Source organism: Euleptes europaea, chromosome 6 (genome assembly GCF_029931775.1).
Source record: "Euleptes europaea isolate rEulEur1 chromosome 6, rEulEur1.hap1, whole genome shotgun sequence".
NCBI classification, from domain to species: Eukaryota; Metazoa; Chordata; class Lepidosauria; order Squamata; family Sphaerodactylidae; genus Euleptes; species Euleptes europaea.
The window spans coordinates 69,000,892-69,026,970 of NC_079317.1; the positions used below are offsets into that span (position 1 = coordinate 69,000,892).

At 40.9% G+C, this 26,079-nt stretch overlaps 1 protein-coding gene across 1 annotated transcript in view; it reads left to right on the forward strand.

Annotated features, from left to right (window-relative positions):
* Window positions 1-26,079, forward strand: part of ABTB2 (ankyrin repeat and BTB domain containing 2) — a 192,902-nt gene that overhangs the window by 140,881 nt on the left and 25,942 nt on the right. Inside the window, exon 4 of the mRNA XM_056850999.1 lies at window positions 24,934-25,086. Coding sequence (XP_056706977.1) covers window positions 24,934-25,086 — 153 coding nt within the window. The remainder of the gene's footprint in view (window positions 1-24,933; window positions 25,087-26,079) is intronic.

Genomic DNA, 26,079 nt, shown 5'->3' on the forward strand with positions numbered 1-26,079 from the left:
AAACTGTTATAAAAAATACTGTTCGCACTTTGTTTGGCCCCTTTAGCTGTGAAGACGTCTTCCAACCATTTTAAAGCAATGTTTTTTATAACATTTCCAAACTCTTTTTTTTATATATATATATAAATTTTATTGGGTTTTATGATAGAAATTTTCCATTGCATTTAACAACATCTATAACAATATCGAATTTCAATTCTAACCTAAAGTTGTTATAATTCCATATCATATAATAAAAAAGAGAAAAGAAAAAAGAAAAAAAAGAAATGGAAAATTTTTTGACTTCCCCATCACCTCTATCTGCCTCTTAATAAAAAGTTCGTCCCGTCATAGGTAATCTAATCTTGATAAAATATCAATACCATATATAAAAAGCCATAATCTGTTAGTAAATATAATTATGCTTATTCAATATAAAAAAAAAATCAAAAATAATCCTCTGGATCAGATTAGAAAATATTCTTCCATTCTTCCCAATTTTAACTCATATTCACAATAATGCATCCACGCCCCCCATTCCCCCAAAAACCGAACGTCATTTTCTTCATTTAGAATAGCTGTGAGTTTTGCCATTTCTGCCACTTCAAACATTTTAACAATCCAGTCTTTTTTCTCGGGAGTTTCTAGCCCTTTCCATTTCGCTGCATAAAGCAGTCTCGCAGCTGTTGTGGCATAAATCAAAAAGGTTCTTTGTGTTGCTAAGTCGTCTGGAATCATACTCAGTAACATCATTTCTGGTGTTTTGGGTATATTCTTTTGTAGTATTAATCTCAATTCATTATAGATCATGTCCCAGAAGTCTTTGGCTTTGTCACAGGTCCACCACATGTGATAAAAGGAACCAATTTCTTTGTTACATTTCCAACAAGTAGGGGACATCGTTTTATAAATCTTTGCAATTTTCTTGGGTGTTAGATACCATCTATACATCATTTTATAGATGTTTTCTCGCACTGACTGTGCTTTTATTCCTTTTAAATCTTTAGACCATAATCTTTCCCATTTATTTAAAACAATATCATGTCCCACATTTTGAGCCCAATCGATCATAGTTGGTTTAATCGTGTCCTGCTCACAGTATATTGTTAAAAGGAGATTATACATTTTAGAAATCAGCTTTGTATTATTGTCTAGTAGAATCCTTTGAAAAGGAGATTTTTCTTTAGAGAAACCTTTTTTTGCATCTTGTACAAAAACTGATTTGATTTGGTAATATTGAAGCCATTGTAAATCATCCTTAAGAAGTTGAAAGTCTTTTAGTGAGCATTTCTTTCCTTCCCAATTAATTAGATCTTGATAAGTAATAAATTTGTCTGGTCTAAGTGGGCGCAAAGTTAGCATTTCTTGGGGCGATATCCACATCGGTGTTTCTGGTTCCAAAATGTGTTTATATCTCATCCAGATACGAAGTAGAGAGGACCTGATTATATGATTACGGAATGTTGCTTGTAATTTAATTTTATCATACCACAAATAACCATGCCATCCACTTAAGTTATTATAACCTTCCAAGTCTAACAAACGTACATTTGACAAATTCATCCAGTCTTTTAGCCATACTAAAGCTACCGCTTCAGCATAGAGTTGAAAATTAGGCAGTGCTAAACCTCCTCTAGTTTTTAGATCCACCAAGTATTTATAAGCAGTCCTTGGTTTTTTTCCTTGCCAGATGAAGTTTGAAATGTCTTTCCTCCAAGTTTCAAAATATTTTGTTTGTGATATTATTGGTAAATTTTGGAATAAGAAGAGCATCCTCGGTAAGACATTCATTTGGATCGTTGAGATACGTCCCATTAATGACAATTTTTTGTTTGACCATATAATCATATCAGTTTTAATCTTACCCCATAACTTGAGGTAATTGTTGGTTAACAGATCTTTATTCTTTGCAGTGATCCAAATTCCCAGGTATTTAACTTTGTTAGCTTTCTCCCAGCCAGTATATGATATAAATTCCTGTTGTTGTATTTCCGATAAGTTTTTAAATATTATCTTTGTTTTTTCTTGATTCACTTTAAAGCCTGATACTTTTCCAAAATCATCCAAAGTCTCCTGAAGTATATTCATTGACTGTGTTGGGTTTTCCAAAATTAGCAGTAGGTCATCCGCGAATGCTCTCAACTTAAATTCATGTTTTTTAATTCTTAGCCCGCGGATGTCCTCCATACTTCTTAGTTTCACACATAGCGGTTCCAACACCAACAAAAATAAAAGTGGAGACAAGGGACATCCCTGTCTAGTCCCTTTCGTGATTTGGCAGTTATCTGACATTGATTCATTAACCAAAATTTTAGCTTGTTGGGAGGTATAAATAGCCGATATACCTTTCTGAAAACGATCTCCAAAATTCAATTTATCCAAAATCCGTTTCAAGAAGTTCCAAGAGACCATATCAAAGGCTTTTTCTGCATCCAAAAATACAAAAGCCGCAGTTTGTTGAATATTCTGGTCATAATATTCCAGTGAATCTAGTAAAATTCTTACATTGTCTTTTATTTGCCTTCCTGGTATAAAACCTGCTTGGTCCTCATGTATAAGATCCTTAATAAATTGCTTTATCCTACATGCCAAAACCGAAGCAAAAATTTTGTAATCCACATTTAAGAGCGATATAGGTCTGTAATTAGATGTTTTTTCTGGATCTCTTCCTTCTTTGGGTATCAGTGATATAAATGCGTGTGACCAAGTCTCCGGGGATGTTCCCTCGTCCAAAATTGCATTGTAAAGTGAACCAAAAAATCCAACTAAATTGTCACTAAATGTTCTATAAAATAGTGCAGTAATTCCATCTGGTCCAGGTGTTTTATCCGTTTTTTGTCTCAGTATTGCTTCTTGTATTTCTTCCCTTGTTACTGGAGCTTCAATACATTCTCTCTGGGTCATTGACAAAGCTTTCATCTGTATTGAGTTTAGAAATTTATCTATTTTCTGTTTTGGAGTATTTTCTTTCTGATATAACTTAGAGTAAAATGAAACAAATTCTTTCTGAATTTCTGAAGTTGAATAAACTGGTCCTTTAGCAGTTTGGATTTTTGTTATAATCTTCTTTTGAAATGAGTCCTTCAGTTGTGTTGCTAAAAATTTTCCTGGTTTATTTGCATATTCAAAATACTTTTGTTTAGCAAGTTTCAGATTTTTATTCATTTCCTCCATTATTACCAAATTTAATTGGTGTTTAGATGCAGAAATCTGTATTTGAATTTCTCTTCTCTCCTCTTCCTGTGTTACCATTACCAATTTCTGCTCCAAATTTTGTAAATTCCAAAGTATGTTGTTTGTAAATTGCAATTGAGTCTTCTTCCAGGCCGAGTGTTTCTGTATCATAAAACCTCTCAGAACAGCTTTGAATGCGTCCCAAACTGTATTTAAAGAAGTTTCCCCATTAAGGTTAATTTCAAAAAAGTCTTTCATTAAAACCTGTAATTCCTTTTGTATCTTGTTGTCTTTTAAAAGTTTATCGTTCATTCGCCATCTAAATGCTTGTTTATTGTTCCAATCAAAGGTAACAGGATTGTGATCAGAAAAAGTTCTAGGTAAAATATGAATTTTACGTAGTTGCGTGAAAATTGATTTACTGGCCCATATCATATCGATTCTGGAGTGTGAATCATGTCTTGCTGAATAAAAGGTGTATTCTTTAGCTGTTGTATTCATTGTTCTCCAAATGTCTTGTAATTCTAATTCTGAAGCCATGGCAAAGAAAGTTTTAGGCAAGCATCCATCATTGATATCTTTTGCTTTTGATTTTTTGTCCAGAGATGGGAGAATAATTCCATTGAAGTCGCCCATCAATAAAATTTGGTCTTTTGCGTACTGGGCTATCAGATCATGTAATTTTTCATAGAAGGATTTTTTCCCTTCATTGGGTGCATAGATTCCAACCACTATTGTCCTTTGTCCCAATATTTTAGTTCTGATAATTACAATTCTTCCTTCATTGTCTTTATATACTAGTTCTGGACAGAGACTGGGGTGGGCATAGATTACCACTCCCTTTGTTTTAGTTTTAGCAGAAGCAATAAATGCTTGTCCAAGCACCTGTTTCTCCAGGTATTTTTTATGCTTTGAAGCTATATGGGTTTCTTGTAGGCAAATTAGGGAGTATTTATATTTCTGTAGATATTTGAAGATTCTGGCCCTTTTAGTTTTCTCATTCAGTCCATTTACATTCCAAGAAATTGCTTTTGCCATAATGTAGTGTTTTTTAGCAAAATAAAAAGTCTATAGTTTGGTACCACCTTCTGCACCCTGTACCTCTTCTTCTTCCTCTTCTTCTTCCTCCTTCTCTCCAGGTAATTCTTTAAGGTCCGTTTTATATTTTCTCAGAAATTTCCCCACATCTGCTTGGGATAGAATTGTCGTTTTCACTTCCTTATAGGTGAAAGCCAAACCTTGTGGCATAATCCAACGGTATTTGATACCATTAGCTTTCAGTATAGACACAAAGTCTTTGTAGTTATTCCTCTGTGAAAGTAGATGCCTTGGAATATCCTTCAGTAGTATAAGAGAGGAATCTCCTGCTGACACTGGATTTTCATAATGAATCTTCATAATCTTATCTTTAACTCTGGTGTCATAGAACACTATCATCAAATCTCTTGGCTTAGATCTTCTCATTCTAGCAGGTAGTGGTATCCTGTATATTCTATTAATGGCTTGTTTTAATTCTTGTTCATCTATCTGAAATAAGTAGGCCAAATTTGGTATTGCAGATTCTTTATTGTCTCCCATCATATCTGGAAAATTGCGTATACGAAGGTTGGTCTCTCTCACTCTCATCTCCATCATTGCCATTTGATTTTTTGCCGCCATCTGATCCGCTTGTATTGTTTCAATCTGTTTTTCTTGGCTTGTTAATTTTTTCTTTGTGTCCTTGTGCTCATCCATCACTTTCTTAATTGATACATCCATCGCTTGCATATCTGTCTTCATAACAGTCATTTGAGTTTTTACTTCTTTCAAGTCTCCAGTGACCACATCCAACTTCTGATTAATAGCTTGGGATGCTTGACCAAGATTTGTCATCATAGAAGTCAACTGTGCCATCTGTGTAGACATCTGTTCAAACTGTTTATTTGTTGCCTCAGTTTGTTTAGTTAGCATATCCTGTAACTTTTTTTCCATGGTCGAGGTTTGTAAAGAGTCCCTTAGTTTAGTATAGGCAGGGCTGTGTAGTGAGCCAGAGCGGGGTCGAGACATTTACATTCAAAAAAAGCTGGTAAAATACATGTCCACCGACAGGGCCTTTAAGGTGCTGGTTAAAAGATGATAGTTCAAAGATCAGCCTAATAATTTTTTCGGGTTGAAAAGAGTCGAAATTGGCTTTAAAATTGCATTTTAAAGTTTTAAAATACCAGTGAGTTTTTTCGGTCGCTCTAGGTCGGGGTAATCAGGAAGTAAACAGGAAGTTACTAGTGCTGCAGACCTTCTATCGCCTCTTCTCGATGGTTATTCCTTCAGGAATGATTTGAAAGTGACTCGAGTGCGACAGATATTCAGTCCCGCGGCTACTTCCTGTTGTTTTAGTTCCAATGATAGAGAGGGTGTTATAGAGAGTCTTCCGTTCCAGGCACTCCCTTACTGCAAACGTGGCAGGAATTCGCCGGAAAATCAGGAAGAGAGATCACCCTCCCCTTCCTTCGGACCTTCTCATTGGTGATAATTCTTGTCAGTCTAAAAGGTATCCTTCCGACTCTTTGTTATGGTTTAGGCTGATCGATCCGATAAGGCTCCTGTCGCTAATCCCGATGACTAACTCAGATCAAACTTTTTCAGTTCGGATTATGGAGGGGTGGGGGTCCCAGAAATATTCTTATCAGCCCCCCGTCTGTTCAAATTTCTAGTAAGTAGACGAAGAGTTCTTTTGTACTCACTTGGGTGTCAAGAGGTGAGGTTCTTTTCTTTATGTAGTCCTTATGTTGGTATTAAGGCGGTGGAGGGTAGAGCTTGCTGCCAGAGTTGCGTTTTGGCGATGTCCTTCCCTAGTGCCCTCGCAGGACCGGCGTCTAGGACTCCGAGGGGCTTAAAAAAGCCCCCTCAGAGTACCTAGGAGGTCAAACCGCGTTTGCGGGCTGCAGGGAGTTCCTGCTTTCCAACCCACTTGCAAGGGTCGGATTGGGGTATCTATGTACCCCAAAAATAACGCAAACTTGGATTTCTCCCAGGACAACCTGGGGAAATGGAGTGCTCTCTCCAACGGCACCACCGGAAGCCCAACATTTCCAAACTCTTGATAAATCGCTGGGAATACCTAGTGTGGTAAAAGCCACTGCTGGGCATTAGCCTCAGAACAGATGTAGTAAGCAAACACAAGGGTACATTCTTTCTCCCACCATGCTAACCATAACCAGGTGGCAACGCATCTGGAATTAGGGCAAAGAGTTTCCCAAGAGGAAAGTCTTCCAAACAGGCTTGAGCTCTAGCTGTTGTAATGTTGAAGTTGCAATCTTGAATTGCTTGTGTCTCGGTGAAGCATAAGGGAGCCATCCAGGCAGACTTGGTGCTGCATTGCACCTGTAGGGAAAAAAAGCATTCATCATTAAAGATGATCATCTAGCACTTTCAAAAACCTGTACTGAGGCTGGAACTGTTGTGGGGAAACTAACCCACAAGAAGCGTCACTCATTCTGTATCAGTGGTGTGATGGGGAAAATATTTTAATTATAATAGTAATGATATTAATGTGCTGTGCTGTGCTTGCTTCTAGATGTGGTGTCCAGATGCAAAGGAGGGCAGGGCTCCTGTACCTTTAATGGTGTATGGGATTTTGGCAGGTGCAGCTGGCCATTAGGGAGTAAGAAGGTGTTTCCCTGTTGTCCCAACTGGCAAAGGATTATTATTAGCATTAAATCTGTGTATAAGTAAAGGTGCCCTACCCTTCTTTGCATCTGATTACTCTTTTTAATCTGCGGGGAGCACCTATGGCCAGAAACACCTCAAGCAGAAAAACTGAATCCATATTATTCTCACTTGCTAACTTGCTAACTGCAACTGCTGGCAGTCAACCAAAAATGTCTGATGCATCCAAGGTTTCAGTTGTGGGCAGATCTGTTTTATCTCTGGGTCAGGACTTATTGAAAGATCCACTCTCAACAGATGCAGAAAGAGGAAGGGGGGGTAGACGTGTGTGGCCTCCTGACCATATTATGGGATCCTAAGCCTTGGTGTACACAGGCATAATGATATAGCAATATTTGGGGAAATATGGGAAAGAAAGAGGAAGAAGCAAGCTTTAATTGAACTAAATGTGATCTTTCTTGAATACAGGGATAGAAAGAAAGGGGAGGCAGATTTTTAAAATGCATACAGTTCAGGGAATGCAATGAAGAAACTATCAAACATATCAATCAGGGAATATAATGGAGAACAGTTAAGCACCACCTAGTGGAAGCAGTCCTTTTCAAGTTAGATGCATTCACTCAGGGCTAGTCCAAGCAGAGCCCACCCATAGGTAAGATAAGGGGTGGGAAAGAACTTAAGAACATAAGAAAGTCCATTCTGGATCAGACCAAGGCCCATCAAGTCCAGCAGTCTGTTCACACAGTGGCCAACCAGGTGCCTCTAGGGAGAGAGGTGGTGGGTTTTGGACAGAAGGGTATGGGAGAGATCCACAAGAACGCTTGGGGAGGGTCAAATGATGGGAGGAAAAGAGAGAGAAGGGGGTCATTGCTGGTGGAGAAGGAGAGGGAAGATTGCTGGAGCAGAGCTTAGAGAAAGAGTGGGAGAGGAGGAGATAGGAAGAGAGCTGGAGGAAGAGAGCTGGAGGACCAGATGGGAGGATGTGGCAGAGTGGGTTGGGATTGAAACGTTGCAAGAGAAAGAGAGAGGGATTAGGAGAGAGGGAGCGGTCCATACATTGACTGATCCTGGACAGGGCTGCCAAGAGTACTGATGGAGAAGGGACAGTCCTGAAGTGAAACTGAGGTACTGGTGTTGGAGGAAAATTCCAAGGAAAATGGAACCTAAAACACTGGCCCGAAAATGGAGTCCTTCTACACATACAACTTGTGCCTTTTTCTGCCAGTGATGAGACCCAGATATTCTGGGTACTTGAATTACTCTAATGGTGATGTTAATAGGGCAGGAGATGAAGTTATCTTGTTAAGTAAGGACTTGATTAGGTTCCCAGGCTTGCCTTATTTGCAATGAATGTTCCCAAGAGCAATGGAATGTAAAACTATTGTCCCACCAAGAGAGGTTGCTCAATTTGGCCTGGGCGTGGGGAGATCTCACGGAACCACTACAAGCCCTTGATTAAGTGGTGCAATAGTTTCTCACTGAGGCTTGGCTATCTCATCATGTACTAGCATTTGATTGCACTGAATTCCCTTCCTGATTCTCTGGTGTAATTTAAGATGGAGTCTTCCTGTACCTATGGCTGCAAAAGTCCTAGGGATGTCAGAGGCCCTGGCAGTAACAATCCCTGTTGAGATTAATTGTGAAGAGGCAAGGTGAAGGCTTTGTGGTAAGACACAGTGTGTGGTTTCTTCTAGGGGCTGCAGAATTTGGGCTCACGTTCATTTTAATTATGTCTAATGCCCCGTCGTGCAGAGTGGTAAGCTGCAGTACTGCAGTGAAAAGCTCTGCTCATGGTCTCAGTTCGATCCCATCAGAAGTTGGTTTCAGGTAGCTGGTTCAAGGTTGATTAAGCCTTCCATCCTTCCAAGGTTGGTAAAATGAATACCCAGCTTGCTGGGGGTAAAGTGTAGATGACTGGGGAAGGCAACTGCAAACCGACCCATAAAAATAGCCTGCCTAGTAAACGTCGGGATGTGACATCACCCCATGGGTCAGTAATGACCTGGTGTTGCACAGGGGATACCTTTACCTTTTAATGCCACACTACAGTTCTATCATAGTGCATAGTTAACATATTAGATTCCAGTAAGTGGCTGTTTTTCTTGCTAAGAAATTTCCAGCAGGTCCATAAACAGAGGTTCTAAAAAAAATACTGATTGCCCTTATACTTGAATATTTAATGTACTAAAAGCACCTGTTTTTTTAATCCAGATTTGTCTGAGTTGAACCAGACTGACGCTGGCTGTGTTCAGTTGTAATAACCAACTATAGTTTTTTGTTACAAGCCTTGAGAGTCCTTATGCACTCTGTTCCCCTCCCTCCTGCCCTGGTGCACTGCTTGGAAATTGAACATTTCTGGGTTCTTAATACACCATCTGAACCACAAATTATGGTTTGTTACTTCCCTACAAACTGGGATTTGCAGCCCTCCCTGTCTTCCTGGAAGAGGGATGGCATTTGGAAATGCAGGAGGAGGGAGGCGAAGAAGGTCCGTTCTGCTGATTTAAATTCTTTCCATTAATGGATTATGTTACCGTATATACCCATGTATAAGCCGACCCGCATATAAGCCGAGGTGCCTAATTTCTCCCCAAAAATGGGAAAAAATTAGGCACCCGCGTATAAACCGAGGGTCGGCTTATAATCCTTCCCAAGGCCCCTCCCGCCCGGGAAAAATGGCGGCGGGGGCCGGGGGGGCCGGGGCAGCCTTCCTGCGGCTGCAGGAGGCTGCCCCAGGCCGCTCCCGGCGGCAGGAAGTGGCACGGGCCCGGCGGCGGCGACGGCGGTAAGTTTCCCCCCTCCCTCCTCCCTCCTCCCTCCTTCCCCCCGTATTGACCCGCGTATAAGCCGAGGCCGGCTTTTTCAGCCTATTTTTGGGGCTGAAAAACTCGGCTTATACGCGAGTATATACGGTATGCAGAATCCAAGCCAAGAGTCCAAAACAATAACACACATCAGAACTGATTTTAGTAACGCTATTGATGTTAGGTGTCATTCAACATGATTACCAATATTTATATTCAAGAAAACTATTACTGAACATCTGAGTAGCACAACTACATGTACGTGGAAGTAAAAATAATTAATCTTGCTAATATTCTTCCAAATTATTAGACTTACTATTGCAGACTACATCAAATTACAAATGGATCTCACCATCTTATGTATTTAGGACATAACTCATCACAGAGATCTCTGACTACAGCAACTTCCTCAGGCGGTGAACTGATTTATAGATGCCATTCATTGCAACTATGCCTACAAATCTGGCATATAATTAAATATCTAAGCTTGTCAACAGTTTGACCCATAATTTTTAGATAGGGAAAACTAATTAAAATAATCTGTTTTTAATGAAAGCAAGTACTTAGAGAAAAAATATTTCTTCAGAGTCCTTGATGCCATCCATTGATGTATGAACAGTTTTTAAAAGCAGATACTTGGCTGGGTATATTCAGGAAATTCCATATGGCAGAATATAAGTCTAATTGAAAGGGAGGCCATTGTAAGGACTCCTTCATGTTATTTATTTTTTTCTGACGGGTATTAGTGACTTCTATCCTACCATTCCATTCTGCCAAGTTCGAAGTTTTCCTCCTTCAGAAGTGATTTTCTTCTAGCAGAAGAGCATCTTCCATTGGAGGAAAGGGTCAAACTTGGTTGAATGTAGTGGTAGGATAGAAGCCAATATTTCTTAGGGCTTGTGTGACACAGTGATTGTGGAGAGGAATTTGTATATGGGGGATCAGTAGTGATCATCATCACAGATTGTGGCAATAAGGTCCACAAGGGGATTAGATAGGTTCATAGCAGAAAGGTCTGTCAATACCGATCTGCCCTAATTGGTGAATGGCACCTCCATTGTCGAGGGCAGATGAGCTTTGAATGCCAGTTGTTGAGGGAAGCAGCAGATAAAGATATTGGCTTGTGTACCCATGCGGTGGGCCTTCCAGGCCATCTGGATGGCCTCTGTAGGATACAGGCTGTTAGGCTAAATGGACACATGAACTCATGAAGCTGCCTTATACTGAATCAGACCCTTGGTCCATCAAAGTCAGTATTATCTACTCAGACCAGCAGCGGCTCTCCAGGGTCTCAAGGCAGAGGTCTTTCACATCACCTACTTGCCTAGTCCCTTTAACTGGAGAAGCTGGAGATTGAACCTGGGACCTTCTGCATGCCAAGCAGATACTCTACCACTGAGCCATGGCCCCATTAGCATCCTGCAGGTCCTTCTTATATTCTTAAATGGACAGGATTGTTAGACATGTTTCTGGAAGTAAGCCTCATTTTATAAAATGGAAATTTACTTCTTGGTAGACCTGTTTAGAATTGGTCCTAAGGTTGCCAACTTTTTTCCCCTGGACCTACTACTGCTGGGCTTTTTTAGCAGATTGACACAAATATAGCAAGTATAGCTTTTCCTCTCATGTAGATTTGACAGGAAAACTTCACCTGTATTATCTCTGTATTTCAAGCTGCTGTTCAACACGTAAAAAGAGATGTCAGCCTTCCCTACCTGGAGATTGTGATCCACATGAGCAGTTTCCGTGCCCACAGAAGTACCCTCATTCACTCCAACAGAAAGAGGGAAGAGATTCTCAAAGAAATGAGTACACGCAGAACCAGCTCATCCATGGAGAAACATCTGTGGGCGGGAACCAGTATGAACACACTGGGGCTCTCATGATTACAAAAAGAATCACTGCATTTAAGCTAATTTGTTGACAGAATATTCTAAAAGCCTCAGCGTTATATGTCTATAGCGTTATTTATTTTTTTATTTTTTTATTTATTTTGGAAGTTCAAATGCTGCCTCTCTGGAGACCTGCTTAAAGAAGTTTACAATTAAAACAATAAAACAAGCCATTAAAAACAAAATGATTAAAATCAAGCCAAGACATTAAAAGAGGCCATTGAAAACAACCGAGGGCATAAAAACAATATAACACCCATATCAAGTAGACTAAAATAATATAAATAAAACAGTTCTCAGGCCGGAAGCAGACCACAAAACAGTTAAATGATATAAAAGCCCTTAGTTAAAAGCCTGGGTAACAAGGAGTGTTTTAATCTGGCAGCCTGACTTGCCAGGCAAGTCTCACGGAGAACGGCATTCCAAAGGTGAGGTGCCAGCGCTGGAAAAAAGCCCTGTTGTCAGGTTGCCACCTGCAGATAGAGCACAGAGGGCTTCAAAAGACTATCTTAACTGCCGGGCTGGATAATATGGGTAGAGGTAGTGCTTCCAGTACTCTGGGCCCAAGCCATTTAAGGCCTCTAAAGATAAGAACTAGCACCTTGAATTGTGCCCAGAAACAGATGGGCAGTGGGCGCAGGTCTGTCAGCCCAGAGGTGATACAATCCCTTGGCCTTGCACAGAACAAATTGCAGAGGGCCGCAGTAGACAATACCATGCCCTGTGACAGACTCAGGGATGTGGAATCATCTAGTGAGTCCTACAAAAACCATTTTAAACTACAGTTCGAAATACTTGTTTTTCATATTGGCTATGAAGGATGTACATTGATGCGCGCACATGTGTGTAAGTGCCGTCAAGCAACAACTGAGAAGAAAACATAACACAAGCTTGACAGATCTTAACTTCTTGCTAATTCTCCTTTAAACTTTTCCCATTCCTTTATAAAAAGTCTCATCCCCAACCCAAGGATTCTTAGCTCCACCTGCAAACTTAAGTATTATGCAGCCCACTCACCAGTCGCTGTTCTCTAGACTGGGGACAGCCCATTATCTTGAGGTAACAGCTTCAGCGAATTTATAGTCCCAACGAAATACAATTTTTCTTTGAAATGAAAAAGGTATCTCATCTATGCAAGTATTCCTTAACTCTTTTGATTTGTTCCAGTATCCATTGTGATAAAATAAAGGTTTTAATTGAATTAGACTTCAGGGATGATAGATGCTATTGGGAGTCTGCTGTTTTTACACATAACACTTTCAAGACGTTTTCCCCCTTAATCCCTTTTCGATACTTTCTTTGTTGAAGTCAGTGATCATAACAACTGTTAATCCCTTTTGTGCATTAAGTTTGTTTCCTTTGCCACCAGTGAAAGTGCTATTCTTGCCAGTTAGTAGTTCTTAAATCCACAAATTGTACTGGAAGCATCTGATACCAGACTCCTTTTAACATCCTTTGTTTCTTACCACACAATTGAAAATATGAATTATCCAGAAGGGTTACCGTAAAGATTGATCTTGTACCTTCTGCTTATTCTACATAGCAGATGCCTCAGGCATTAACAATCAAGGCTGATGAAGTGATCAGCTTTGGCTACCCCTTTTTTTCTGTGACAGAGGCTCTGTGCCTTTAATAGCTGCAAAACAGGCAGAAATTACCTGGTATCATTTCCCCCTATTGCTGCATCTGCATGCTGGAGCAAGTGACATCTATTGAATTTTAGCAAGTTACATAGCTGTTAAAGACACATAACCTCTGACAGGGGGTAAAGTGTGAATCCTGGTGTAATCCTGTGTCATCACCACACAGAAACTGATACCCCTGGGAATCATGCGGAAGCTGGGCTAGCAATTGCAGCAGTGATGATACCAGGCTACAGCGTAATATTTGAAAGTGACTGCTTTAAGGTTTCATCAAAGCATAATTTTGTGAAAAGCCATTCATTGTGACAAATATTAGGGCCAGAGCTGCTTGGATGTGATTGATCTCTTAACTCATCCATAGCAGTACAACATTTCAGCCTGAATCTAGAATCTTTACCATTTGGCTGTGCATCAGCAAGCAGTCAGTGTACAGTCAAATCCTGGTGTGAAATGAACTGCATGGTGGATCATAATTTGAAACAAAGCCCACATTAAGGCAGTCTGCAGTTTCCCCCGGCATACCACTGTAGAGGTTGGTTTGGAGAGGTACAGCAGGCACTAGGAGTTGTTGGTGGCAGCTGACTTGGTTGATGTTAGTTGGCCTGAACTGAAAGAAGACAAGGTTCTTGTAGTTTTAAGGGTGGTGTATTTTGCATGTATAACTTACCCTGCAGGGTTGACAAAAACACTGCCACATGAAATCCCCTCCTTTCTCACTGTGTGAGCTGAAGAGTGGTCAAATATATTAAGGGATATGACTGGATCCTTTAGACTCTGGATTTCTTTACCCCATTAAAAAATATAGTATTCCTGACAAGCTGGAGTACATTTTAGATCAGTACAATAAATAACAGTAGCCCTTTTCAGTCATTACATTAAGGGTTCTGATACACATATACCAAGGCAGAAAATGTGCATGTTGCCCCTTTCAGACAAAATGGCAATTGTGTGTATCCAGAGGATTGCATGTAGCACATTCTACCCATACATGTGGTTAAATGTAATGAATGAAAAGGCCACATGTGAAAGCCAAATGAGGTAGCATGACTGGACATGGGCAGGTGTGTTCTTTAAATTGTTTTAGATGTTGGACAATCTTATCAAGTCTCGATTTAGACATCCTTTGTATAAAAGGCAACGTGTACACTAAAGCAAAGAGTTATGACAATAAATGTCGATAATTACTATCCTCCTGCCATTTGAGATTCATATTGTTTCCTACTAGAGTATATTACAGACACTGGGATGCAGGAATCCTCTTGCCTCCTGAAGAAAGATGTGGTCTCTTTTCAAACAATAATGCCGTACTAAATATAAGCGCATGGCTCTAGGCCTGCCTTTGATAGTGTTCTATACCGGAGAGGCTTTGGGTCTTGACTTTCTTCTCTGTTGTTTCTATCTTCCTAATGAAGAGAGTGCTAAAAGCTAAACTGGGGAAGGAATGGAGCCTTGCTATGATTTTATAACAAAAATGTTTTTCACTGACTCAGTGGAAAGTCATTCCAAACCTATCACAAACCAGAGATTATGAGATTTAAAGGGATTTAAAAGGGTATCTTTCGCAATATGGGCTCCTAAATGTGTCTGTGTGTGTTCCAGTGAGGTAAAAAGCAGTTGATGAGGGAAAGGAGATTAAAATCACAGCAGTGACATGAGGAAAAGGGGTTTTTTTAAGCCATCTTGTCCTTTTGTCTTGTAATCAATATGCAAATTAAGTGGTCTCGCGGCTGTTATTTACAGTTTTTAAAGAAATGGGAGATATTTTCATAGCTCTGCCCTTATCACATTTACTTTGTCCTATACACAGGAGTCATTTATTTCTTTAAATATTTATTGTAAAAGCTTCCATCCGCGATTTATCCCTATGGAACCCAAAACCACTTTGTAACTTCATTCATCCCAATGTTTTGTTTTCAACAGGTAGTCTTGAAGCATACATCACCTGAACTCCTACTAAAAAGATAACTACTTTTGTACAGACAAAATTGTCTAAATGTAATAAAATTATGTAATTGTCAGTTATGGAAGAAGAGAGAGGGGTTGACATTCTGTTTCCAGTTTACACTTATAGCAGAATGAAAGAAATGGTAGGGTAAGGCCCTGTAGTGTCCCTACACCTGTGAAATAGAAAGTGACATGTGTTACCTGATATCAATGATATTACTCTAATATTTAAATAACTGTAACAATTAGAACTTTTTGTTAAGATTCCATTGGGCCTTGTGACTGGAGAAATGGAATCTCCAAACAAGAAACAAAGGTTCTTATTAGCTGTTCTAGGGGTAGGTTACACCGACCTAGTTCCTATGGGTTCAACAGTTCCTATGGGTTGGATCCTATGATTTCATTCCACTAAAGGCAGAACCTCACTCCAACAGAAAAACCTAGAAGTGGTGTCACACCCCTCTAGGAATCATCAAAAGCTCTATGGTAAGTGATGTCATACCTCTTTAGGAATTGCCGGAAACTGAATGGTAAAACCATAGTGCTTATGGCAATCCCTAAAGAGGTGAGGCGTCACATCCAGGTTTTCCTCAGAAGTGATGCAATGCCATCATGCTGATAGTGCCCCGCCATGTTCTTGCCCTCACCACCCCTGCCAGTTGCCAGCTGCTGGCTGGCAACCCTACACTGGATCCTATGAATCAGTTCTACTAATGGCATAGCCATCTTCTGGAACAGGGAACCTTGCAGATGAGGTTGTGCTGCAGCAAGGCTATGTGGACTAGATTTATAGGCTCTAACCCCAGCCATTCAAGCTCAGCTTCTCTTGGCAAAGTCCCACTGGGTAAAGATACAAGATCATTTTGGAATGACATATTTTGATTCTCCGTGCAAAAGAACACCATAGGCAAACAAAGGGCTAAGAAGATATCAAATGGAGGTAGAAAAGGAAACTATGATAAAATGAAGTACGGCTGTATTGAAAAATGGGGGTGGGTAGGGTTGCCCGCTCCAGGTTGGGAAATACCTGGATATTTTGGGGGTGGAGTTTGAGGAGGTCAAAGTTTGGAGAGGGGAGGGACTTCAATGCCATAGAGTCCAATTGCCAAAGCGGCCATTTTCTTCAGGGGAACTAATTTCTATCGGCTGGAGAGCAGTTGTAATAGCGGAAGATCTCCAGCCACCACCTGGAGGTTGGCAACCCTAGGGGTGGGTGATCATATGCATATTACACAATAGGTCTTTAGCAACAGTGTTCCCCGTGTATAGCAAGTATTAGGTTTTCATTTTCAGCTTAGAAGCAAAAGTATCTCTGGAGCTGTTCACAGTCTCCAGTTAATTATCCACCACAGAAAAGAAAAATCTAATTTAACATTCCACTAAGAAAACACTGGCATTGACTTCAAATGGGAATTGAGTTACACAAAGACTGCATGCACAGCAACAACAGATTGTGTGCAAATGCAACATCAATCAAAGCCTTCAAAAATAATTTCATCTCCTCGAGGGTAGTGCTGATCAGGCTTTTCCTTCAAAATGTTCCTTTTCTTAGTCTCAGACTGCCTGGGACTTATTAGAAATTCATTTTGAATTTGAAAAAGATTCTTGGAAAAATTATGTTTGCAAACTAGAAATGATTGGTCTTCTATGTTGCAACTGTTACTGTTCAATTAATAAAATGGTTTAACAATTTTCAGAACTGTTCTCTAAACTGCATGTGTTTATATCAATGTATGGTCTTCAGTACTTTAGTGACACATGAGATGTTTTGGGGCGAAAACACATAGCCGCTTTAGCCTCCTTTATTCCCTGTTTCAGCCAGGATTCAGCCAGGATCGAACCCACATTCGGCGAAACACATCTAATGTGTCACTAAAGTACTGAAGACCATTTCAGAATGCAGCCTGATCTTAAACATGGTTACCCAGAAGTAAGTCCAATCAGGACTTCCTAGTAAGTGTGTAGGAATCACAACTTCAGGCCTGCACAGTGATCCTAAGCATGTTTATTTTAAGTTCGATCCCACTGAATTCAATGGAATTTATGCCTAAGTAAGTGTGTTTAAGGCCTGCAGCTTCAGACGTTTTCAGTATTTTCCGTCTGTAAGGTTCTACAACATTCCCCTTGAAATTAATAATAGAGTTGAATTTTGCAGATGAACCCTTGTTATTGGAAGCAATCAAAATGGCATTGGTGAGTTAGAAATAGGGCTGCCAAGAATCCAACAAGAGTGGGGGATTCATAGAATCATAGAGTTAGAAGGGACCACCAGGGTCATCTAGTCCAACCCCCTGCACAATGCAGGAAATTCACAGCTATCTCCCCAGCTCCCATTTCCTACTGCTACCATTGCAGCCTTCAGGAGAAAAAACAATCTAAAATTTTGTTAGGCGATGGCACCAATCCTCTCTAGGAATCCAGCAATTCCTAGAGAGGTATGAGGTCACCTCTGGCTTTTCCTTGGAAGTGATATCACACCGTGGCTGGCAGCATCCCCCCATGTCCCCCTCCTAAGTTGTTAGAAGGGGGAGAGGATGTCTGCCTCTCAGGGTCTGCTGACTGCCCATTTCAACCTGTTGGTTCTGGTCCAAACTTCTGGGCCAACAGAAAAAACTCCACACCATCCTCTATATGACATCCCTTCAAATACTTGAAGAAGGCTATCGTATCATCTCTCAGTCGTCTCCTCTCCAGGCTAAACATACTCAGCTCCTTCAACCTTTCCTCACAGGACTTGATCTCCAGACCCCTCACCATCTTCCTTGCCCTCGTCTGGATACTGCGTCCGCATATGCTATTCTGTTCTATTTTGTATGGTGCTGTACTGTACGATTCAACAACTGAACAGCTCAAGAATGCTGAAGATGAAGACCTGGAGAGAAAGCATCTGGTATAACCCATTAGACACACTGAAAGTCACTTTGCCTGTGACAGCCGCATACCACAGTAGTAAAGGATGGGGTTAGGATGCTGTGCCTAATGGTCTTTATCTTACTTTAATGTCTCCCGGTGGCTTATCGTTCTGCTGTTTGATGAGTGTTGCGCTCAGTTGTATCCGCTTTGCTTACTTATTTCTGACCAGGATTTCTTACTTTCATAAATATTAACCCTACTGTGCAGTGCAAGCCAGGCCTATCATTTCCTTTTTATTAAACTGTCTTTTTTTTGAGAGCTTTTTGATACATGCCTCCTCTTTCCCTTCCAAAGATAATTTACTGGTAGGAAAAATGCAGTGTGCTGCTGGCATTTGGGCACCCAGACAAGTTGCTGAAGGCTCCTGATGTAGCCTTGCTTAAACTAACAAACTATGGGGCAGGAAAGTACCTGGGTGGAAGACTGAGCCCGAAAGTGTGTATAATGGTTAGAGCATTGGACTAGGACCTGGGTTCATATCCCCGCTCTGCCATGAACTCACTGGCAGTCCATTCCTAAAAAGAGTTGTAGCTAGGGTTGCCAGGTCCCTCTTTGCTACCAGCAGGAGGTTTTTGGGGTAGAGCCTGCGAAGGGCGGGTTTTGGGGAGGCAAAGTGACTTTCTCCAGGGGAACTGATCGCTATCTGCTGGATATTAGTTGTGATAGCAGGAGATCTCCAGCTAGTACCTGGAGATTGGCAACCCTAGTTGTATCCTTCTAAGTCCGTGACTGTTAAATGCCTGGTTTTCCTTTTCCCAGCACCACTTTCCTGAATATCAGTGGGCTTATTGCATCGTTCATGAGCGCCATGTCGCAGAGTGTTAAGCTGCAGTACTGCAGTCAAAAGCTCTGCTCATGACCTGAGTTCAATCCTGACGGAAGTCGGTTTCAGGTAGCCGGCTCAAGGTTGACTCAGCCTTCCATCCTTCTGAGGTTGGTGAAATGAGGACCCAGCTTGCTGGGGGTAAAGGGAAGACGACTGGGAAAGGCACTGGTAAACCACCCCGCAAACAAAGTCTGCCTAGTAAACGTCGGGATGTGACGTCACCCCATGGGTCAGGAATGACCCGGTGCTTGCACAGGGGACCTTTTCCTTTTTATTGCATCATATGTGAATTTGGGGCATCGCCTTCTGTTCCTTACAGGATTTTTGTTCCAAGGATAAAATTATGCATGGCACCCTGAGCTCCTTGAAAGGAGAGTGGGGTACAAATGGGACAGACGCATAGACCGTAGACCATATGAGAGCCATACGTAAACAGCCTTGAGCTTCCTATAGGAAAAAGTGGGATAGGAATGCCGTAAATAATTGTTTGTGTGAAACATCGGTTAATGTTGCATACCTTTTTTCAGGGATTTTTTTTTAGAAAGCATACTAGTGTCCAAATGCTCCTGTGACATGCCAGTGAAGTGTGTTTATGAAAAGAAAAACAAATGGGAAAGAAAATAGATTCCCAGTATAGAAATTTCACGGACAAGTTACTTTCTTGCATCCAAATAAAAATGGAATCCTCTTTAATTGCTCTTATAGATTTGAGTGATTCAGTTTCGAACAAAGTAGTTTCAGATGGGGAAACCCCTCCCCTGCCAAATATTGTTTAGATATTTGAACATCTCCCAATAAGATATTTTTTTCAAATTGGAAAGTCAGAACCAGCTAAGACAGTTGGTGGAATTTGAAACTTTTTAAATTGTAAAGATGCAAGCCATGTGGTTTCAAAGTAATATAAGATAGTATTAAAACACTAATGGGAGACAGACAGAACAAATGGGAAAGATATGGTTAAGAGGACACAAGTTACTGGCAAACTAGTTTTACTATAAAAAAAAAGAGAGAGAGAGAGTATAGCTGGAAAGATGAAAAAAGGTTTTGCCATGCACAAATCTATGAGAAAATTGTCTGAAACTAATAGCTAGATGGTATGTTATTCACTCTAAAGTGAATAAAATAATTGTTAGAATAATTCAGGTTTGTTTTTTTTGTTTTTTTGAACACTGGAAAAGATACTGGTGCAAATGATCATTGATGATGGTCATGTCCCACTGCTCGTTATTATGGTAATTTGATAAATAATGTTGTTCTAGTAATCATTCAGTTAATTATAACCCCTATTTACAGTGCAATCCTAAACAGAGTCACACTCTTCTTAGGGCCAAACATAGGGTTGCCAACCTGCAGGTAGTAGCAGGAGTTCTCCTGCTATTTCAACTGATCTCCAGCCGATAGAGATCAGTTCACCTGGAGAAAATGGCCGCTTTGGAAAATTGGACTCTATGGCATTGAAGTCTCTCCCCTTCCCAAAACCCCACCCTCCTCAGGCTCCGCCCCAAAAACCTCCAGGTATTTCCCAGCCCGGAGAAACGAAAGATCAGCTGGTCCTGCTGTGCCACAGGCTTGATCAGGATCAGGCCCTTGTGGCATGTTTAAATGGCCACATTCTTTTATAGAACGAGCAGCAGCCACAGGTCGGATTTGTGGCTGCTGCAACATCCCGTTGGGTTATGTAGCACATCATGCAGACTCATGGCCGACCTGTTTTTAAAGTCTTAGTTAATATTTTTTTAAGTAAGCAAAGTATGCGCACATATCCCTTTATTTGGTTATGTACAGACCCACGATTTATCAAGTGGGACTTTTTAAAAAAAGTAATCAAAGTAATCTACAAGGTTGCTGATTTCCAGGCAGCTATAGCCTGTTTCAGGAACATTTCTTTTAAAAACTGTTGGAACCATTTGTTACTTACTTGATAAATTCAGGCTGCTGTCCAGCACCTTCAAGATTAAAAAAAAAATTTAAAAAATTTAAAAAATTTTAAGTTTTCCTTATCGACTAAAATTGATTAGACCAGAAACTGACCTTTGATTTGTATTGGAGACAGTTGCAAATGGCGCAACAGTTGGAAAAAGGCAGCCACAAGCACCAGTTCTGTATATTTGTAAGGCTATCAAGCATTCCTGGATCAGGCCTAGTGCTGCAGCAGGGATGAAAGTTTTCCTGTGGCCCAAAAGAAAAGACCTTCTGTACACAGCTTAAAACAGCAAACTCTTCTCAGAGCAGAGAGATTTATTTCACCCCATTCAGTACTTTTCACCCTGAAATGCTTCCCTATTCAGATTCTCCTGCTACAGGCAGGCTGCTGTTTGTATTTCTGGCAGCTGACAACTTTTATAGCATTGTAATTCCCACTTAGTAAGTGTTATTTCTGGTGATAATTCAATGGCTCCCCCCCCCCCAGTTGACTGAGCAGCTTCTACTGTCCATTACAGAAGAAGTCAACTGGCCAGGTTCACCAGTTCTTCAGAGCTGAAGCTGGCTGGTATTCACCTAAGAAAGCCCCTCCCTTACAGCCAAACTAGATGTTACGGTGGCCATCGGTCTGACCCATGACTGCCCAAACCATTTTAGAGAGGAATTTGTCCATTTAAAAATGCGTAAGGATCTATTCCTGATCAGGCCTGCAGCACATCAGGACCAGAAGATCTTGTTGTCTCCCCCATGAACCTTTTCAAGTGCCAAAACAGGCCTGCCATGGCTATTTTGGCATTAGAAAAGGTGTGTGGGAGGGGGGAGAGAACAAGATTGCTTGGGCTCATTGTGGCAAATCAGAATCAGGCCCTTGTGGCATTTTTAAATGAACTGGCCAAATTTAAAATGGCGTTGACAGCCATGGATTCAACAAGTGGCCCTCGTAATGTCTCCTTTGGTCCTCAAACTCTAGAGACATGCCAAAATATGTATTGTGGGACAGTTATTTTTAATCACAACCAAGATGTGAGCCACTAAAACACACTGTTTTCATCTAATAACAACCAACATTTCCCACACAACTGAATGAAAGGAGTCAGGAAGAAGATCATCCCTTAGCTGCATCTGCCAATCTAGGCTGCGTGTTCTAAATGACCACTCGAGAACATTTCACTCGGTATTTTCACATAATTTGATAGACTCCATTTCAGTCTCATAATGGACTACCTTATTTCTGTACTCCTTTTTGTATGAACTAATCAAGACGCATCCACATCTGCAATGTCACTTTCCACCTACTGTACTGTAGCACTCAACAGGAAAGGCTGGACTAACATTGCAAGTATTCCAGATGGTTTCTTGGAATCTCTCTTTTAATGGTAGCGTATTAGGATTGCTGCCTTCTCAATTAAAAAAAACCAGTGCCTTGTCTCTGATCTGTTAGGTTGCAGTTAAGATATCTGTGAACAGAACAGTTGTACTAACAAAATGTTTGTTAGGGGAGCACCCATGTTCAGTGCAGGCAACCATTTTTGCCCTCTAGAAGGCCTGGGGTGGCTAGATGTCTTGGTACATCCCTTGATGAGCTTCTATAATTTTTTACCTTTTGTATAAATGACACATGTGTTTTACTGGTTTATGCTGTATTAATAATAAATCTGTAATCTTGATGAGCTTTAGCTTGTATTATGTGACTATTGTGTGAAAAAAAGGTTGATTAAACAATAAGTGATGTCATATTGAAGTTGCCGTACCAAGCAGAATATTGTGGGAGGTGTGTGTGCCTATTATATTAGGTGTGTGCCTATTATATTAGGAACACAGGCAGAATGCTGCTGCAGTCGTGTTCCGTGTGGGCTTCTTAGAGGCACCTGGTTGGCCACTGGGTGAACAGACTGCTGGACTTGATGGACCTTGGTCTGATCCAGCAGGGCTTTTCTTATATTTTTATGTGTGCATGGATCACGGCTGCTGTCCCTACCACACCACACCCCTTGTGGTTGGCTGTAAATAAATACACAGATAATTTTGAAAATATATTCAAAGGTAATAGATTGAACAGTGGGTTAAAAATGCTCTGCAGGGGAAAACATCCCTTTTTGGAATAAGAGTTAACTAGATAGTTGAACACTGGAGAAAAATGAAAAGAGAGGAAGCAGGGCATTTTGCTTTTAATATTCTGAGGTGGTCTCTGCAAAAGACACCTTGCTGGTGGCAAAATGGAAACAGATGTCACACTTTTGATGAGCCAAGAGTTGAAAGTGTACTCGTTGGAAGCTTGGCAAATGGAGTTCCACTCGCAAATCCTATTATTTGTCATCATTTCTAACAGGATTTGTATTTCCAGCTCTTCCTCCCTCCCCCCCTCCGTCCAACACATCACTGTGAAAAGTCCTTTCATAGTCTCAAATGCTTTTCTTAATACCCAGGTTGTTTTATATATCCCTCTGTCATATACGTGAGGGTGTTTTTCTCTCTCCTGATCTCAACTTTAAAGGAAAGGATGAATTCTATCCTCTTAGACCCACAGTGCAATTGTTTGAAAAGGAAGCAATTTTTTTCTAGCATAAAACAGGCAGAATTAGATTTAGAATTTAAAAAAAATACTTGGCATTGTTAGGCCTATCAGTAGGGACAGCTGCCATTGTGTGGAAAAGAAACAAATTAGTGTTGGTGTTTTCAGTTCTGAGGCAGCACTGTAGTACATAAGAAAGTGTAGTAATAATAATATTGGGTTGGATCCAAGGACTGTCTTCTGCTGAGTGCAGTGGCTTCCTCTAAGTGGGGAAGTTTTCCTCAGAGGAAGGCTCCTTCCATTGAGGAAGACTCCTCACAGAGGGAGAGAAACCTTGGATCCAGTCAACCCAATAATAATCTCTGCAGGTTTCTACCATCCTGTCCCACTTTGATGTGACCAAGAGACAGAACTCAGAGCAGGGCTATGCAGATAGAAGCAACCCTGATTCCCAGTGGCTGAGATCACCATGGGCAGAAAACAGTTTAGTACCAGTTTAGTAGCTGGGAGCCAGTGTGGTGTAGTGGTTAGGAGGGGTGGACTAGAATCTGGAGAACTGGGTTTGATTCTCCACTCCTCCGCATGAGCGGTGGACTCTACTCTGGTGAACTGGGTTCCCAAAGCAATTGCAAGATCTCAGTCTTTTCTCCTCAACATTACATTTTAATTTATTTTTCCTTTGAATTTTTATGCATACCTGAGGATACCCCTGGACTGAAGAAAAATACTCCCTATCTGTACTTGGTCCCATTATCTGGTTCAGAGGGAGATGGATGGGCGACCCACAGTCAGAGTTGGAGGGCAGGTTTTGCTCTACCCATAAGTGTTGCTAAACCCAGAATTTTACTTTTCAAGCCACTCCTGTGGGAAATCAATCAATACAGGAAAAGGTAAAGGGGTGCACTTGGGATCTCCATAGGGAGAAGAAGAAGACTTGGTTTTTTATGCTGACTTTCCCTACCTTTTAAGGAGAATCATACTGGCTTACAATCTCCTTCCCTTCCTCTCCCCAAAACAGACACCTTGTGAGGTGGGTGGGGCTGAAAGAGTTCAGAGAGCATTGTGACTAGCCCAAGGTCACCCATCTAGCTTCATGTGTAGGAGTGGGAAAACCAACCCAGTTCACCAGATTAGAGTCCGCTGCTCATGTGGAGAAGTGGGGAATCTAACCCAGTTCTCCAGATTAGAGTCTGCCACACTGGCTCTGTAAACTGCTGTAAATTTCTGTAAGCTGCTTAAGAGCAAACGTTTGGCTAAACGATAAGCTCAAAAAAAAACAGTAAATAAACCTAGTAAATGAATGAATTTATCTCAAATGCAGAATGTCCATCCTGCTATTCTGCATTAAAAGAGGCAAACATTCCAGACTTTTACTCAGACATAGATCCATTTGATCCTAATGACCCAGCTTTTGGTTTTTCAAGAAAAAGTTCCTAAAAGGGGTAAAGGAACAGCTAACTGAGACGTCAGAGGTCTGACAGTTTTAATTAAAACTAGCCTCTGCCTCATTCCAGATCCTCTGCTTTGGCCGCTGTTAAATAAAATTAAAGGCAGCAGGAGAGTCCTGCCATGGGTCTGTTGCATCTCATGGAGTTGCACCATAAGATTCCAAAGCTCAAAATACGTTTTGCCCACATATTTTTGTGTGAGGCATAACGGACCTCCTTTCTCTCCACAGGCCCTTCATGCTGCTGCCCCCACTTATGGAATGGATGCGGGTTGCTATAACCTACGCTGAGCACCGACGCAGTTTCACAGTGGACAGCGATGACATCAGGCAGACAGCCAGGCTGCTTTTACCAGGGCTGGACTGCGAACCCCGGCAGCTCAAGTATGTGTGTGTGTGTGTGTGTGTGTGTGTGTGTGTGGGGAGGTTAATATTCAACCCAAGATCCAGTCAATTATAGACACTACTTCAGCGACTGAATCACAGAGCACTCCTAGGAGGACTGTAGACTTGGTTTAATGGTGTGTGTGACTGACCCGTGACTTAGTGAGGGAACACTGACTTGTACATAGATTTGGTGCCTATGCCAGAAGCATTGCTGGTTAAAAATATTCTGATGTGTGTGCTTAAGCCTCAACCTCAGGATCATCCTTTGCCACTTCAAGCATGAACTGCCAGGTGCTTTCACACACAAAAAAACCCTTAATGTGGAAAGTAGCATCCAGTCTTTGTATCAATCATTGTGCATGGCAATTTTGCACGTGTCTCTGTGAGTCTTTGGCAGCATGAACACACACTGGGAAGCCATAGGGGGGCCTGGCATCCTAGCACATGTACAGCATGTATACATATATATAAAAAATGTATGTGTGATTATCACATATAATAGCATACTTGCAGACTGCATATGATTTCCTACACAGAAGAGTTTAGGAACTTTTTCATATCTGAGGCACTCCTTAGAGACTATGAAAGAAACACACGGGTGTTCCTTTACATACAGGCAATATATAGAATTCAAAACAAATAGTTGTCCTCTGTGTTTCAATCACTTTCAATGTTCTGGTGGTTTGCAGACAATTGGCAGCAATCCAGGACTCACAAAACTGGTGCCCTGATCTTGAAAACTCCAAATATTAGCTGTTGAAGAGATTAATTTTATAATTTATTACTGCTCGCTTGGTAGTGTTACTAATTCTAAATATACTGTGTGTATGATGGAAGGGATTTATCTCATAACTTTCTGTCAAAAATTGGTGCTGAGTCCATATATGGTTTTGGATGAGTCATTTAAACCTCCTTTAGTGTGTTAATCTGTAAAGCTATTAAAAGGTTTAGTATTCATAAAAAGAAATGGGCAGGTATTGTGAAGATTAA